This window comes from Ammospiza nelsoni, chromosome 9 (assembly GCF_027579445.1).
Source record: "Ammospiza nelsoni isolate bAmmNel1 chromosome 9, bAmmNel1.pri, whole genome shotgun sequence".
Lineage (NCBI taxonomy): Eukaryota > Metazoa > Chordata > Aves > Passeriformes > Passerellidae > Ammospiza > Ammospiza nelsoni.
In genome coordinates, this window is record NC_080641.1 from 22,032,619 (window position 1) to 22,045,848 (window position 13,230).

General features: G+C 44.8%; 1 protein-coding gene across 1 annotated transcript in view; it reads left to right on the forward strand.

Annotated features, from left to right (window-relative positions):
• The first annotated feature begins 8,794 nt into the window (after window positions 1–8,794).
• DDAH1 (dimethylarginine dimethylaminohydrolase 1) overlaps window positions 8,795–13,230 on the forward strand; it is a 56,224-nt gene continuing 51,788 nt past the window's right edge. Inside the window, exon 1 of the mRNA XM_059477947.1 lies at window positions 8,795–9,139. Coding sequence (XP_059333930.1) covers window positions 8,834–9,139 — 306 coding nt within the window. The 5' untranslated portion in view covers window positions 8,795–8,833. The remainder of the gene's footprint in view (window positions 9,140–13,230) is intronic.

Below are 13,230 nucleotides of genomic sequence, written 5' to 3' on the forward strand. Positions count from 1 at the left end.
TTGCCATCCAAAGCTCCTGATCTTGCCAAAGAATGAAGAGTGTGAAGAGAGCTATTGATTTCCATCTGGACAAACAATTTACTTTTTAGTGCTCATCAGCCTGATGTGTATCTTCATTCCCTGTCACTGCTGTGATCAAGCTGAAGCTGCTTTTATCGGCAGATTTCAGGTGGGATTTCAGCTGAATATGTGGTTAGAATTGCAAGGCATTAATGGCAAAAACTGTCTCACTCACCACACTGGCAGTGCTCAATGTGCTGTTAGTTTTGAAAATCTCCACCTATCTAGGTCCTCACATAAAGTGTCTCTTTGTTGTAATGTCCAGTTGTGTCCCAAAAATAAAACAGGCACAGAAGGAGCTTTCTTCTCTCCCTGCTCAACAGGAGAAAATTAATGTTGATTTTATATGATGCATGTTTGTTTATAAATGTGGTGTTACTGAGCAGAGGATTAGATCAAAGAAGTGGATTGTGCATTTCTCTTTGAAGACACAGATGTCCATAGTCAACATGAGCATTTCTGGGGGAGGCTTCCAAATTTCACGGGCTAAATGGCACATGTTTTTCCTGTCCTTGACAGTTTCATTGTTCCAGGGGGATGTAGCTGGTGCAGGTCATGATCTTGAAAGAAAGAAACAAAGAGAAAACTATTACATAGTATTATGTAGTAATGCCACTAGGAAAAAAAAAATAAATGGAGTATTTGGAAGAAAAGGTTGAGGAGAGAGAGAGGAGGTAAAATTATTTTTGCAAAGTGATTAAAAACCCACACTTGCTGCAGTTTGCAATATGCAAATAGCATTGTTAGGCACCAACATTTTTATACAGCTACTCAATCTAACTTTGTGCATGTAATGGAGATTGGTGCGCCCATGCAGGGTAGATGTGTGCACAGCTTTTTCTGATTTACCAAGAAAGAGCTCCTTTCCTACAAAGACAGGCTGAGAGAACTGAGGTTGTACAGCCAGCACAAGATAAGGCCCAGGGAGACCTCACTGTGGCCTTCCAGTGCTTACAGGGGGCTTATAAAAAAGAGAAAGAGCAACTTTTTACATAGGTAAGATAGGAGGCAAGAAGGAATAGTTTTAAACTAAAAGCAGAGAGATTTAGAATAGATGTTTGGAAGAAATTCTTTACTGAAGGATGGCTAGTCCCTGGAACAGTTTGTGCAGAGAAGTTGTAGATGTCCCATCCGTGTCAGTGTTTAAAGTTGGCTGGGGCTTTGAGCAGGTGTCCCAAGCCATGGCAGGGGAGTTGGAACTAGAAGATTTTTAAGGTCCCTTCCAGCCAAGGACCTTCTAGATTCAATTCTATGAATCTATAAATGTCTAACATGGATTAATATGGTTATTGACTTGCCATGTCTTGATATATTTTTTTTTCTTTCTTTAGGAAAGATTTAACTTGATGCCTAGGGAAAAAAGAATAAAATTCCAATAGGCCCTATTGGAAAGAGTTGACTTTAGTAACTAATCCTGCAGCCTGTAGTGGAAAGAAAGCCTTATATATGAACAAGAGAATAAAGATTAAAATGGTGAATTTTAGATTCATATTTGCCAAATTTTAAATAGGAAAATGATGTATTTTCAGTTGGCTGATCTTGAATTATGTCTTGCATTTTAGAATATTTTAGAATCACTACGTTACTTTTGTGTGTGTATATTTCTTTCTAATCAGAAGGTGACAATATACACAGCAAAAGTCACCTGGTACCTCAGACAGCTGTTGAAATCAACAGTTATTGATCCTTGTCCCCTTTACTAATCAGGGTTGGGTTATAGTCTCATTTTATAAACAGCAGTCTTATTGTTGGTTACAAAATGCTTGCCACATGACACTGTCTTATCATCTTCACTGTTTCTGGAGAGAATTTGAGAAATGAGTCATGGTGTGGTATGTCCTACTTAGGATACTTCAGATGTTGCTTTTTACAAGTGCTTCTCCAAGCTTTGACTTGCAGGTCTTGAAAGAAGACTACTCAGAAGTGTAATCACCTGAAACCATTAATTATCTTTAAAAATGTGTCTTTCTCCTGTGAAAAATAAATGAAAGAATGCTTTCCCCTATGCTATTAAAAAGCTGATTTATATTATTTGCAACTGAAAAGAATAAGTAAGTATATAGTTCCATTCTTCCTGTTAATGTATCTGTTAAAGTGAGCAGATAATTATACTTTAGACCTATCTATCCATACTCTAAAATTATGATCATAATCATTAAATAATTATATTTTCTATAGATGCACAATAAAATTTCTTCCATCCCCACTTACTGCACTTATTACCATATGGTATTTCTTCCTTGATCCTGAAAGGAATAAGAATATGAGCATTTTGAGGCACTAGTCTATATGTATTTATAGCAGTAAGGAGTGGAACTGCCAAAATGTATGAAATTTTCTGTTACAGCTTTCAGAGAAATCAGTGAGAGGTCTCTGCTTTCAGTGCTGATTTTATCTTTGCAGTTAGATTGTTAAAGGCATAACTGGTCCTCTGCATTTGATTTCACAAGTACATTACAAACAGACCTGAATTTACCTGGTCAGCAAAGTTACTGGCAGACATTCACTGTGTGAACCGACTTCTCCTGGCTGTTTATTGAAACAACACTCATTTCTTTCCAGTAACGTGCTTAGCAGTGTTTGTATGTTGACCTAAAATTAAAGCAGTTGGATTTCCACAAAATATTAAGCTGCTATCAAATGTAGAAGGGCAGAGAAATCTAAGTATCAACATATCAGACAGAAGTGTCAGCACTGGTGCAGAACACCTGCAGCACACAGGAAACAGTAATTTACAGGTCATCACAAGTTCTCAGGATTTCAGGGGGAAAAAGGGCTCATAGCCATCAGTTTCAAGACAGGACAGGAAAAGGTGATTGAGATATTTTATTGGTGTAACTAGACATAGGTCCCTGGAGCTGAATACAGGCATATTTCCATGGAACTAAGAGGAAGCAGCTGATTTTGGCTAGAATTCTTCCTAAACAAGTGAAAAGATGGTAGGGTTAGTATTATGTATAGAAGGTTGCTGTTGAATTCAACAGCAGTAAATCAGTTTAATCTACCTTCTTCTCTTTGTGGTTTGAATATGCTCGATGTGGAAATCTTCATTTTGAGTTGTACTGATTGGTGGAAGAATTCAGATGGACCCTGTGAAAACTGAGCACTGGGCTAACAGCAACTTCAAGAAGGCCAACAAGGAGAACTGCAAAGATTTGCAAATGGATAGATCTGTACACCGTAGGAGCTAACCAGGAGCCGTGCAGAAGAAGACCTGAGGGTTAGTGAGGGCTCCAGACTCAAAGGCTGCAAATAGTGTACTGGGCTGCACCAGGATGATCATGGCCAGTAAGCCAAGAGAAACTGTTATCCCCACCTACTTGATACTGATGAGGCCATATCTGGAATGCTGTCTCTGGTCTGGAGCTGCCCCATGAAAAGAGATTGAGAAACTGGAGGTTGCCCTGCAGAAGACTACCCTGGTAATTAGGGGTCTGAAACATGTGGCATGGAAGGAGATTTGGAGAGCAAGGCTTCTTTGGTTTGGAAATGAGAAGGCTAAAAAAGGAACTAGAAGCAACCTATGGGTACTTGAAAGACAGTTAAAACACAACGGAGAAAAATTCTTCTCAACAGATATTGAGGGTAAATCAGGCAGAAGTTATGCTTTGAGAGGTTCAAATTGGGCATCATGACAAAGCTTTTGCACTACAAGGATACACGATTCTAATACCAAATACACAGACATAAGCTCTGGTCTTCTTGCTGACATTTGGAAAACAGGCTTCAAAGCCCATAGATGCTTCAGCTCAGCAACCCCTCAGAATTAAACATTAGGTCCATCAAGGGAACAGGTTTATCTGCTGAAGGCAGTGCCCTGCAGGTTTATCTGCTGCAGATTTATCTGCTGCAGGCAGTGTCCTCTGTGCTGCCTCCAATCTCTGTCATGTGTGGTGGCACTACTTGCCAGTGACATTGTTGGGAGTAGTTTTGCCCCTTTCTGAACTGCACAATTCTTCCACTCTATTTCAGCTGGTGAGTTATATGCTATGTGTTTGATTAGCTACAAAAGCTAATTCCACTTTAACAAGTTTCATGTAAATTTAAAGATTCATAGTTGAATTTGCAAGTTGTTGACCAAGCCAACACAAAAAATGTACAAAGCTTTTATAAATCAAGGCAAAAGATGCCTAACTGAAAAGAAAGGCGGTGAATTAATTTTCAGGCAGCTGGCTGCTAGAAGGAATGAGAAATGCAAACCATGAAAAGAAAAAAATGCTACAGCCAAATGTCACTGCCTCTTCCTGCTGAGCTTGTGAGGGCTTTTCAGGCAATGTGAGGGAAGGACAGCCTGCCCCACCTGCAGGGTGCTGCCAGCTGGTCAGCTGGCTCTACAACAGGCAAGTGGAGACTTAGGATAAACATTAAAGGGTAACTCAAGTTACATTGCAAAGGGCTTGGATCCTTTCAAAAATACTAACTTGCATCCATCAGCATTTTTAAGCACTTGCTTTTTTAGGCAATGGAGACATAGTTTTGGTGATAGATATGAAGGGAAGACAAGAACACAGCATATGCATTTTTCCTCTTGTATCAGTGCAGCCCAGTTTAGCAGCAGTGATTTAGCAACATGCAAATAGCATCATTAGGCACCAACATTTTTTTACAGCTACTCAATATCCCACCCTTCCCTCAGGAAGCCCCACAGTGGGCACCTACAACTCTTCACAGCTGGTTTTGGATTCATAAGACCCAGTGAACATAAGTATGGGTTATGAACATAACCCAGCTGCATAAGTATGAGTGCCATGAACCATTTCTGCTTCTGTTAGAGCTGATGCTTTCTTGCCAAGCTTATAAAATAGCATACTTTATTAAAAATGCTGTTGATAGCAGAAATATTGTTGTGTTGCAGTCATAACAAGAACCATTTGCAAGGCACTTACCCTAGCTCTGTCTCCTCCTTCTCTTAGCTGAAGTAGCATTTCTGGCATGTTTCTGGGAAGTCTGTCCATCAGGGACACAAATGGTGCATTTCTATCATTTTCTATAAGAGATATGTTAACTTATGTAATTCAGTATAAATTTCCACTGACTACTAATCTCATTTTTCATCTCATACCTGTGATACCTAACCTATGTTTTTTTTAAAAATTCAAGGAGTGACTTTTCTAGCATAGAAAGAAGAGTAAAAGTGGACATAAGGCACAGTGAAGGTGAGGAGATAGGAGCACAGAGGGTAAACAGTCAGAATCCTGCAGCTCTTGCCTCAGTGATCTGTTTGCTCAGCCAAGAAAATCCAGAAGCTGATTCTGGTTGTACACAATAACTGCAACCTATTGTAACACAACACGTGGGAAGACTACAAATGTGAAGAATGCCCCGTGCCTCTGCATGTTGTCCAGGCTGCTTGGTGCCCTGTCACAGCAACAATGCTGCCAAAGCTGACTTGCAAAGAATCACCCTCTGACTGCTTTGTCTCCCAACAACTGGTAGCTGTCAGTTCATGGGAATTCCTCCTTCTCTGCAGGATGCAAAATGCCAGCTGAGGAAACACCCAGATCATTATCCCACAGCAGACAAAATAAATATTGTGTTTCCCCTGAACCAGCTATATATAGAATTTATCTGACCCCAGTAAGACACTGGGATAGCATGGGTTCATCTCAGGCAAGGGAAAATGCTGCTCCCCAAAAGGTTTTCTCTACAGGCTGGCAGATGCACTCTTGATTGATGGCATCCAGAAGAAGTTCTGGACAGCATAAACGGTCTCCTTCCAGAAGTATCTGTTACGGAAAGAAGAGATGGCAAACAAATCTTTTCAGCATTTGGAAAATGTAAAAGCACTTGGGAGCTTGTCCGTGCAGTGGGGTGAAGTGCCTTGTTCAGCTTCTCTAAATGATTATTATCTCTTAATGATTATACTTAATTATTTAGCAGAAATACTGACTCACTGAGTCACTGTGGTTTTTTTACAGTAGAAGAGCAGAAAGAGAAAACTTCTGACAACTATCTGAGTGAAAACCCCTTTGAGTCGCTGCTAGTGTATCTAAGGCATGATTAAAGTAACATTTTTCTCTTCTATGGCTGTGAGTTAAGACCTGTGGTCACGTACCTCTTCTAAAAGCATGATTCATTGATCATAATGGGAGCTTTTCCAGCAGATCAGTGTTAATAATGATGTTTGGCTGTGCAGTGGTTGCACAGTTTTCTATCGAGCTGAAGAAATCACTTCAACTTGTCTTCCTTTTCAAAGTGAAATTCAGTGTCTTTCCGTCTTTCTGGTGCAGATTCCCTTTCTTACAGTGGGATGTGCTGGTGACTAAATGGTTCACTTGCTGTCTTGTCCTAGCTTTTCACTCTCTAGAGTTTCAAGTAGGATTTCATTAATACTGTGAGAGATGTCCATTAAGGTTTTAGGGACAGTGGTAGTGTTCCAGCATTTCCAAGCATTGGGAAATGTTTTCCAACTTTGCAGCTGCCTATCATGCCTGAGCAATTGCCTGTGTGGTATGCATTTGTATTCAGCAGTGATCCTTTGTCATGGTCACACAAACTGTTCAACAGCAGTGGCCATCTCTGACCTTCAGTGAACCAGGTAAAGGTTTGTTCTTTTGTACTAGTCTCTCCAGCAGGACATAGTTGCAGGGAAATACTGGATATTCAACAAGGTAGAGAATATTTAAATACTATGTTGGTGCCTGTAGCTGACCTATTTTGCATTACTGCATATGATGAATTTTAACAGCACTCCCATAAGACTATGTGAACACATTTTATTTTGTAACACTAATTTGTGAGTAAACTGATATTTGGATAATCTTATTATAAATATGCACCATATTGCTCTGAGTGCATCTGTTCCTAGATTGTTAATGATGCCTTTGTATTCACCATAAATAATAGAACAATAATCACAATCAGAAAACAAATCTTAATTTGTATTTAAACTGCACAGTTTTATACATTTTTGGGAATACAGATGACTTTTTTCTGTAGTCATTAGTTCTGAAAACTTGTTTAAACAGCTACGGTATGTATTTCCCCCGGGCTGGGGACAGTGCCTCTGGGGCAAGCCTCACTGTCCCAGGGAGCATGCCACCTGTGTATGAGATCCCAGTGTAGCATCACCTCATAGCCTGTAATTTCAGTGAGATCTAAAAATTGTCACCACTTACAAATACATAAAGTGATTGTGGATGTCAAAAACGTCTGCATTGATTATAACTTTCCAATCCATTAGCTGCAGGAAACCCTAGCAAGTTTTAAAATTACTGGATAGTAGCACTTTTTCTTCTGTCTGAAAGTGATGCCAACTAAAAGAAAGCCAAACTGTGCCAATGGCTATATCCCAAATATGAAATAAGTCCAAATAGGCTTTGACAATGGTGGAAGGATTACATGTTCTACCAGATACAGTACGATACTACTTGTAGAGGTTTTTCAAGAATTTGAAATGTCCTACATGATAGCAACTCAATTACCTGTCCATTTCTTTAAGCAAAATAATATTTGCACATTATTCAGTGAATGACATTTATTCAAATAACTGCACCTATGTGCATTAAGTAAAAGCAGCCTTTACAGAATATTTGGAAAATATTTCTGTGGAAAATGCAGATGAAAATCTAGTGAACTGCCATTTTAGAAACACACTTTGGTATTTCCTTTGTGCTGTTCATTAACCATATTCCCAAATGCTGAACATCTGCAGATATCAGTGACAGCGTGGCCAAGGCAGCTGCCTGGGTTTTGTCTGAGCTCCGAAGGGGGAACACAGAGCTGTGTGCTAGCGGGGTCCCCTCCATGACCAGAGGGACACTTGCAAAAGCCTTGCCAGCAAAAGCAGAGCTGGAAGGAAAATTCATATTCCTTCTTTTTTTCTTGTCTGCTCTGGCGAGGACAAACCTTGGAGGTACCTGGGTGGCTCGGGAGCAGGAGCAGTGCGGCTGAGGACTGGTGCTGTGGATGCTGCCTATGGCGTGAGGTGTGGCACAAAGACAGAGATGTGCTCTGGCAAGGGCTGGCCCTCCTCCGGGATAACCTCCAGTCAGGGTAAAACTAGAGAAAACGAAACCGAGGGAAGTGCTTGTTTAGGGAAAAGTGTGCGAAATCCTGATTGTTTCAGTCCCTGAGGCAGAGGTGGAAAGCACACAGAGGTGGAAACTTTAACAGCATGAAGGAGTGGGAGCAGGTGGACACGCTCTACCCGTGAGTGCCCTGTAGAAAGCCATGACATGAGAGCCGCCTGGGCTTATTTCCTTAGGATTTGTATTTGGAACTGCCTTTGTCATGGGATGTTTTTCCTTTGGTCACCGACATGAACCGCCTGGTCTTCAGCTGTGCCACCAGGGAAGGGGAAGGCAGCGGCAAACGGTTCGCAGGTGGCCAAGCCAAGGCACCCTCGAGCCCGAGGGTCATCAGCCTTCCCCCTGCCCACCGCAGCTGGAACGAATGTAAGAATGCGCCTGGACGCGGGGTTAGAGCGCTGTGAGCACAGCCGTGCCCCTGCACAGACCTTGCGGAACGGGGCCGTGCCGCCCCGCCACCCCTCAGGCCACACGCGGGGCCGGCCGGGCCCGCCCGTACAGGTAAAGCGGCGCCGCGCGGGGAGCGGCCAATGGCGCGGCCCGGCGTCGCCGCCAACCAATGGGGGCGCGGCGGCGGCGGCCCCATGGAAATGTGCCTGGTGGGGAGCCAATGGGGCGCGGCCGGGCCGCGGGCGGCGCTTTATGCGCTGCCAGCGCCGGCGGCGGCCGCGCGTCCCTCGTCCCTCTCCGCCGTTCCCGCTGTACGTCCCCCGCGTCCCTCTCCGCCGTCTCCGCCGCGCAGCATGGCCGGGCTGGGCGGCGGCCTCGCCGCCTTTGGGCGCTGCACGCACGCCGTGGTGCGGGCGCTGCCCGAGTCGCTGTGCCGGCAGGCGCTGCGCAGCGTGGCGGGCCCCGAGGTAGACTTCGCCCGTGCGGAGAGGGAGTATCAGCTGTATGTGGGTGTGCTGCGGGGCAAGCTGGGGCTGCAGGTGCTGGAGCTGCCGGCCGACGAGAGCCTCCCCGACTGCGTCTTCGTGGAGGATGTGGCCGTGGTCTGCGAGGAGACGGCGCTGCTGACACGCCCGGGCGCGCCCAGCCGCCGGAAGGAGGTGAGGTGCGGGGCGGTGAGGTGAGGCGGGCTGCGGTGCGATGAGTGCGGTGCGGGCCGGGGTGCCGGTGCAGGTGAGCTCGGGGCGGCCGCGCCGTCGGGCGTGTCCCCGGGCCCGCCCCAGCCCCGGCGGGAGCGGCGGAGCGGGGACCGCGCTCGCAGCCGCAGCCCTGCCCGGCGGGAGCGGCCCCGCGCCGGGGCTCAGCCCGGTACCCGCGGCCGGCAGCCGAGCTCGCTGTGCGGCGGAGCCCCGCTGTGCTGGGATCACTGGGGAGCGATGCTCCGCTCCCGGAGACAAGTGGATGGGCAGTGTAAACTATGACTCATCCATTCTGGGGCGTGCGGGCTTTCGCTCCGTGTCAGCGTGCCCAATCCGTCCGGCGGGAAGGGTCGCTGGCGGCTTGTGCGGGTTTGTGTCCGCGGTGCAGCCTTGCTCAGTCCACAAACCCCATATTCGGTACACGTTGAACCCGAGCTCAGCCCCAGGCACTGCATCACTGGTGCCTGTGATAATTGTATGTACTGGCCTGTGCACAAGAGCTGGTGTGTGTTTTGCTGTACTTGGTGCCAGCCTTAATGCCCTTGAACCTGATGTTGCCTTCCTTGTACAACCATTGCAGGTTCCCTTCATGTATGTGGGACTCAGGCCATTGAAGAGAGGTGTGGTGGATGCACATCCACAGGAGCCTTACTTTAGGTCTTCTTAGTACTTTCTTAATGTCTTCAGCCCACTCATAAATTAGTTTCATCAGGCAGTGCATGCATTGAAGTGCCACCCAGTTATCTTCTCAATGAGCAGTGACCACCTGCCTTCCTGTAAGCGTCTTTTAATGTAACCCTTCTCATGTCTCTTTCAGTTCCCATCATTGGTACCATAGTGCATTGTGAGATCCACAGGCCTGTGCTGTTCTGCCTGTGGGACAGGCCACTAGCTCTAGTACAGCAATAGCTCACTCCTCTTGGTCTTGGAGTATTTTACATAGTGCCTTTCTCTTATCAATTGCAAAGTTTTCTTAAATTCTCCCCAGCAGTGTAGTATCTGACATACTGTATACAACTTGTACATGTGCACTTCGTGTGCATAACCATGTGTATTTACTCTTTGTAACACTCTGAATGCTCTTTAAGGTGACAGCACAAGAGTGTTTACCACATGCTACTCTCAGAAGCAGCTGTTTCTTAGCCAGAGTCCAAGTGAGTTTTCACTGGTCCTTCCCATGACACACTGATATGTAGCTCTGTGAGTCCTGCTGCCATCTGTACCATTTCCCCTTCAGGAGAAGGGATTTACTTGAGTGACTGGTCCAGGCAGAGTCACAAACGACAGAGACAGAGCTTTCAGGCGTAATTTGAATATTATTAGTGTTCTTGAATGATGGAGCAATCCCTCCCTTGAGTTTTCTATGAAGTAAAACAAACAAAAAAAAATGGAACAAGTATCCTTTTAAAGTTATAACAATGCATGGCACTGTAGTGTAGTGCTTGTCTGAACATTTAACTCTTATTTACAACAATTCTTCCTCCTGGTAACATCATTACAGCCATGTCTTGTGGAAAGGGGGATAAGGGGCTCGTTTGTGCAGGATGCTACCTGACTATTCCTGATCTCTCTCCTCTCCAAGGCATCCTCCCCTTCCCAGGTGGTTATTGTCAGTTTTGTTTTTCTGGAGTGTCTGTGTTGAGTAGTTGGTGACCAGGATGTCATATGAAAACAGTGAAATGGCAAAGGCTTTAGAAGGCAGGAGTGCACACATGCCTACTCAGAGCTCTGTGTGCTGTGGCAGTGTGTGCCTTGGACATCTTTGCAAACATCTGTGATAATGTCACTTTCATAGAGCCCCCAGAAAGAGCTGCATGTTGTAGCTGCATGAGAGTGTATCCAGAGCTTCTCTGCTCTTATTTCCTCCAATTTTGGTTCTGGAGATATCAACCACAGGTGCTCAGGGAGTCCAGGCACTGATGTATGTGGGCACCCTGTGCTGAGGGAGCCCAGCAGCTGCTCCTGACCCTCCTGCTGATCCCAGTGAGTGTCTGTTAGCAGCCTCCCAAGATAATTTTCTGAGGTTTACGTTCAGTCTGAATTCCCCATTGAGATAGTCTCTGGAGTCTGGTGGCAAGTGATGTTGCTGCAGGGTCTGTCCTACCATCTGTCTTGTCAAATCTGCCTTTATCAGTGACCTAGAGGAAATGGAGGCATCTTTATTGAGCTGTGAGTGGCCCCAAACTGGGGCAAGGTGAGAAGTGATACCATTGAGGTCTAGGCTGTGCAGAGGGTCCTTACCAGGCTGAAGGAAGGGGCTGACCCATGGAGACCTCATGGCTGTACAGGGACAGGTGCCAAGTGCTGCTCAGGAAAGGAAGGATCCTACATCTGTTGGCTGTTATGAAAGTGAACCAAGGCTGTTGCAGTGCACTGTCACTTGTACTGGGTGACAGGGAAGGAGGGTGGAGGCAGGCTACGTAAGCACTGGTTTCTCAAACTGCAATCTCTTATTCTTTTTATGTAACATAAGTGCAAACCCATGAATATTTTAGCAGTACAGTTGGTGTATGCTTGGCTTAACCCAGTAAAGCCCAACTCCTGATCATGCACTCCTGAGCTGGCCCTCCCTATAAAGCAGGACTCAGCTGGACTTGCCTTACTGGTCTCTTAACTGTTGGATGTATTTTTGTCCAGGGCAGGCAGGGGCAGAGGCAGAAGGAAAGGATGAGGGTCATAGAGCACCATTTCTGTCAGTAATTAATAGAGGGAGGGTTTGTGTCCAGGAAGGCTGCCAGAGAGGCATTGGTAGGTTGAGCTCTGAAGCCTGGTCAGACCAGTGAAAATTGATGAGCACAGGGATTGCTGAGGTGCATCCCAAACACAACAGCCTGGTTGCATTCACAGCTGAAGCAGTGCTGTTTCAGGTGTGTTGTGCCTTCTGATAAACTGTCTGCCAGATGCATGTACTGAGCAACACTGTCTTAATCTCCTCTGTTTCATGCTATGAAAACCTATAATGCAGTATTCAGGAAGGATCCAGCTTTTTCTTTCACTGACTAGACTCCTTATTCAGAAGGCTTGTCACCAATTACGGTAACACTATGCAGTAGACAAATTTCTGCACTAGTTTGTAATAGCATTGATTGAGCTTTCAGGCTTTACAGATATTATTGCTTATCCCCCCAGCAACACTGGATTCTTTACTGATTGTCTGTCTGGAACAAAACATAATAAAATCTAGGGTTATGTCTGTTCTTGCTCCAAGTTATTGTAAGGAGAAAAAAAAGAATTGAATTAAATTTGGTCATGTTCAGGCAGTGCTGGGAAAGAGCCCAGTATTTTTTTAGTAAAGTAGAAAAATTAGTCATGCATTTAATGATTTGTTTGCAAATCAGACTTATTGCAAGGGATTATGTTTCTGTGTTATAAGCTTCTGAAGTTACTTTAAAATTCATAGTTTCTGTGGAGTTTTTATTTGGCAGAAAGGTAAAGGCTTTTGAAGTAAGCCAAAGGTAGATTGCTAATATGTCTAAACTGGTGTTTTGCTTAGCTCTGTGCAGTGACCAGTGCACTTGATGCTTAAGTTGAGTAAGTCCAGTGGAAATGTTGTGATCATTGATCAGATTGCCAGTTCCAGCACCTTTTGTTCCAGCAGTATGTTCTCAATTGTTTATTCCTCCTGTATAAACTCTCAACGTCACCTTCTGCATACAGCAGGGTTAGTTGCTGTGAAGAGCCCTCATCAGCACATTGCTCTTGCAGCCTAAGTTGTCTTAATGTGCTTGGGATAGCACAAACCAGCATTTCTACCATTTCTGTGCTTATGCAGACTGATGGAAACCCAAAAGCTCAGCAAAATGCACCCACAGTGACCTGGCCTCTTCTCAGCTGCCAAATAGAGAATGGAGAATTAGTTGGTGCTGGGAAAACTACAGGAGCTGCTGCAGAAGAGCTCAGTGTATTTCCTTCCTTGGTTAAGAGGAAACTTCTACCCAAGACTTTTGTTTTTCCCTACACCCCCAAGACACACTGGGAACACTTGTGACTGTATTCATGTAGTGTAGAAAAGCTGATCCTTTAGCAGTGAGGGACAGAATTAGCAGTGAAGA